A 5,144-nucleotide genomic window follows, 5' to 3' on the forward strand; every position below is an offset into this window, starting at 1 on the left:
TGTATTACCAGACAAATGGAGTCTCACCAAGCACCCCCAACAAGGCCCCCTCTACCCCCACCCGGTCTGTGAGTATGAACACCCCCACCGGACGACAGCACACCCCCATCATCATGAACAGGACCCCTGGCAGTTCTAACAAAGGCTCATCTCTCCGCTACCCAAGGAGACCTGACAAATAGCCACTGCTGATCAAGTTATAATTGTGATTGGAGACTCTGTTAAAGGGGCATAACTCTGTATGCTAACTAGTAAATATGTTGTGCAGTGTTCTACATAACTTTCATACAGCATATAGTGGTTATGTCCCTTTCAGCGTACATGATCTCATCAAATTCCTGCAATTTTATACCTCGGTGAAATTTTTTTTAGTGCTGGCAATATCATTCCTGTTTTTAATGATGAATGTATATGGGTATTTTTACATTTCTTTTTTCCTCTTTGATAGTTATTTTTTTCATAATCCACCAGTAAGATCTAAGATTTGTTTTTACAGAAGTGGGTGCTTTAGTTTGATAATGAGATAGAATTGTGTTCTTTTGATAAGGTTCAAGTATCCCACTGCTAAATGATGTATGAACTACATTATGGGAGTACAAAGGAATAAGACTTAAAGAGCAAGGTGGTGTTACTCTAGTATGTATTTTTGTGATTGTTGAAGATGATACAATTACAATGTAGTGATCACTTTTCTTACTTGTAGATTGTTTATGGATTGTACTATTGTCAAAGATTCGGGTTTTTAAACAACATTTTAAAACCAATCTTTGCTCTTTTCTTTTTATTTAAATTCATAAAGGAGTGTGCAATAAATTCCTAATTACTTTTGATCGTAACAACGTTCTGGTCATAGATATGCAAAGTCTGAGGGGGAAAAAAATGGATGTATCAATTTTATTTTGTCAATGATGAAATTAACTTCTTGTTTTTAAATTCATACGTGCATTTATTTTTTGGATTTCAATTTTCTACCTAATTTCAAAGAGAATTTCAGTGTACAATGTAAATACAATGTATGAAAGTACATGTATACTGGTGCATGTAAGGAGAAAGCAAAATGACTTTTGCAAAAACATCAATGACATGATGAATTTGCAAACTAGCAATAATAAAACCTGTATTAACTGGGTTTTTTTCCAAATTTCTATAACAATTTATTTTTAAGTATCCTGTTTCCTTAACTTGTTTAGTGTAAAAATAGGTTCATTATTTTATCAATTCTATCAAAGCCAGAGTAAAGCGTTTTAGTTTAGAGCATATCATTTGAGTAGGCTTCCTTACTGGTTTGAATTGCAATCCAAATTATGCTTAGATTCATAAAAGTTTTACTTTCATAAATGTAAAATGATTTGAATTGTAAATGATGTGTTTTTCTAGTCCTGTAATCATTTTATTTTGTTTTGACATTTTTCTTGTGATTGAAAAGTGCCTTGATGGTAGATTAGTAATGTAAAACTGATATTGCTTGTATCGTATCAGTATGGTACAAAAATTATATCATAAATCAGTGATATATATACAAATATATCACCCGTTGTGATATCTGAAGTGATACATTTAATTTGTGTGATATTTTTTCATTTAAACCATGAAATCTTGTTAAAGAAATTAATTGCATGCCTTGGATACTGCTTCAATACTAAATTTTGTATTTAATTGTAATGTGGATATTGTGTAGCCTTAATACACTACCTGTAGAACCAATTGAATGCATTTGATTCTTGTGTTCCTTACCATCTACAATTGTGCTTGTCCCATAATTAATTTTCACTATGAACTGTTGTCATAAAAGATAGCACCTTTGCAAAATGAAAGCTATTGAAGACAATGACTGTGGACTGAAGATTCATGATTTAATTAATGCATCTTATAGTCTGTGCAATGTGCCAAAGATTTGCAGAATTCATAAACTTCTGTCAATACTCATTTCTTTACTGTTAAAACTATCTTTGGTTGTTTATTGTCCTTTCATCATTTACATGTAATGGCACACTAGATGCCAAAGTAGGGGTTGACTGCAGTTGTTCATATAAAACTTAATAATAAAATTCTTGTACAGGGCTTTCATTTCATTGAGTTCTGGTGGATCTGTACTTTAAATTGTTCTCTAAGGTGTATGAGCAGGGAAAGCATATTGTTGGACCTGCATATTTCAAATAACTTACGATATTGAACCTCTGTAAATTTCAAATTATGAAATTCCTTTGATGATTTTTTTTAGTTGCAAATGATTCATTTTGGATCAGATTGTTTTGTGCATGTGAAGACATCTTTATGTTCATCTGCAGAGCGAAGGAATTTTTTGCTCTACATCTTTCTTTATAATCACTTCTGTTTCGTTTATAATATATCTCCTTAAACATATGGAGGTGATTAAATAAATTTTTCAAAAAAAATTACCTTCGCAAATTTGTTTATTTTCATTACATGATGCAGAGGGAACCTTGGTACTTATCAACTGTGCTCGGCATTAAGCTCAGGATTTTGCGACTGTCTTTGAATACTTCCAGACCATGTCTGAAGTAGAATTATACTGGAGTAAGTCAGATATGGAATTCATCTTACATAGATAGGATCTTTAAAGATCAAAGGGAGGAAAAGTAGATGAAATAAATGCCTCAGTAAAAATCAAAGCATCAGTTTAGGTTATTATAAATGGAAAAAACAGCAACTTGTGCAAGAATCTGTTTCTTGATTGTTTTATTGTGAAGGGCAATTACAGGTACGGTGATGAAGGGAATGCTCAGAATCAGCAGTAAACTCCAGTAGCTTTTTATTACTGATAACTACAGAAAACCTAATTATTTTTATGTGTTGGTTTATAAGTATCAAATTATACTTATTACATATGATGTATCAGGTCGGCTTTTCCCCAATTCATTTTGGTGACCTGCAGTCAATATTGACTAATATTTACATTTTTCAGTGTAACAGTCTTTGTTTGTGATAACACTATGACTCGATTTTGTATTGATAGTCTAATCAATTCAAATGATGTATTATTTGGGCGCAGGTGGGGTTTGCATAATTAAAAGAATGAAAATCACATAAATATGTCAATATTCTAATACATGTATTGAATCGTACAATTGCAAAAAATAAGGAATCATTCTTTGAATATTATGAGGTGATAATACTGTAGAAGCACATATTTTCGTTGGGTCAAAATTTTGTCGTTTTTTAACTGAATAAAATTTCGTTGGCATTTAATTTTGTCATATCATAATCTCTTTGTATTCATTTATACTTGGGTTAAAAATTTATCATGGATTTAATTTCTTTAATTTATACTCCCAACGAAAATAACGAAATTAAATCCTCACCAAATATTTCTGCTTCTACAGTAGATTGTCTATCATAAAGCCCTTTTGTGCTTTATTGGAGATTGACCATGCCCCGATCAAATATATCGCTTTGTTTCTTAAATCGAAGTTTATAAATCATTTTTTTTCATTTTCGAAAATGCAATCTATTCAAAGCAATATTTTTACTTGTAGAACAAGAATTTCACATCCTTACCTTTGAATGACCTTGTTGGTCTTGATGTAGAATGTTTTGCACTAAAATACTCTGGGTTATTCAATATGCAATGAACACCAACATTTTCTGGATTTTTCTTTTTGAGTTGATCCACCAAATCAAACAATGTGTAACAACAAATTTCCCTATAATAGGACTAAATATAGTTGTGGGTATTTTTTTTTTTCTTAATTGATATAGTAAAATTCAGTGTTACAGCAAGGACATATACTAACAATGGGCAAATCATAAAAACCTTTCCATTTTGGTTTTTTTTTTCTTACAATGAATCAGCGGCTACCAGTATATATACATAGCATGATTAATTTTCAGGTTTTTAGAATTGAACTTGTCGTACGTTACAGATTAAAGTTGTATCACAATTACATTGTGTTAGATTTGATACTAATGCGTCTTGTTTTACACAGTAGAGTGTTGAACCATACGTAATGAGAAACTAGAGTGAACGTCTTTTCTGTTTACCAGATTTGCGTACATTTTGAGTGCAAATATTGGTCAAATAAATCTGAAATGCTAGCACCTTGAATTATTCTAAGACATGTTCCACTGCATGAAAGGACTATTATTGATTGCAGATGGTGATATTTGGTCTATAATATACTGCAATTACCCCACCTTAGGTTTTCTGTTACCATTTGAAATGCCTTTCTTCCTTAAGTTCTATATGAGAAGGCCATTCCACATCTAGATATTGTCAAGAATGAAAAGTAGCCCTTTTCTGTTAATTATGATGGAATATGGTAGACATATTCAAAATGGATCATTTCTGGTGGCTCTTTTTTCATAATTGTGAGGTTTAACTGGCAACTGGTATCTTGTTTTCATCAATACCTGTCAAGTAGAAAAATAGCCAAGCAAGATTATTCAATCTTGCTCTCTTTAACATTGTGACAGCAACACAACATGCATTCTAGCTTTATTAATGGGAATCCATTGCAAATTGGCGAAATCCTTACACAGAACTGAGCAGATAACATCACGTGTCATTAGGGGTCAGTGGCTTCGTGGCCTCAATTTCTGTGTTTCTTCTTGTTTACCTCCCCTATGACCAGACGTCTGAACAACAAGTGATTCAGCACTATATATATAGTGTATTAGGATTTCAAAATTCCTCCATGGCTTTATATACCAGTAATATTATGTAATATTTAAAAAAAGGTCATCAATAGACTCAAATTGCAATTCCAATGGATACATTTTGGAAGTACTGTCAATGAACAGAATTGAATTGGTAAAGTAATCAAATTGTGGGGGGTGGAAAGTAAAAAAACCAAAACATTTTTTCCCCACATGCTCAAACCCCTGCAGTTGTTATGAGTTTCACAAATCTGGTAAACAAACCTTCTTCCCTATAAAATTATTGTGTACATGTACTTGCTGGGTTAGCTGCTAGATGGCCAAAATTAGAGCAAAATATTTTTGTTCATCATAACCCCATAACTCAGTTTGTCTGTTAAGATATACATTTGGGGGGGGGGGGGGGGTGGATTACAATGTAGGAAGATGAACTACATCCTGTGTATAGATAAAATTTTAAGCTTTATGCTCCCACACTCAAGATATTTCAGTTGTTTGTTGCAATAACTAAGAAAAAATAACATGTA

At 32.3% G+C, this 5,144-nt stretch overlaps 1 protein-coding gene across 13 annotated transcripts in view; it reads left to right on the top strand.

Moving 5' to 3' along the window:
- LOC128187853 (kinesin-like protein KIFC3) overlaps nt 1–2,396 on the top strand; it is a 36,062-nt gene extending 33,666 nt beyond the window's left edge. For 12 of the 13 annotated variants that reach the window (XM_052858489.1, XM_052858490.1, XM_052858496.1 and 9 more), the window contains one exon: nt 12–2,396. In XM_052858489.1, coding sequence (XP_052714449.1) covers nt 12–182 — 171 coding nt within the window. In that variant the 3' untranslated portion in view covers nt 183–2,396. The remainder of the gene's footprint in view (nt 1–11) is intronic. The other variant, XM_052858500.1, reaches the window with a different exon arrangement.
- The last annotated feature ends 2,748 nt before the right edge of the window (nt 2,397–5,144 follow it).

Source organism: Crassostrea angulata, chromosome 6 (genome assembly GCF_025612915.1).
Source record: "Crassostrea angulata isolate pt1a10 chromosome 6, ASM2561291v2, whole genome shotgun sequence".
Classification (NCBI taxonomy): domain Eukaryota; kingdom Metazoa; phylum Mollusca; class Bivalvia; order Ostreida; family Ostreidae; genus Magallana; species Magallana angulata.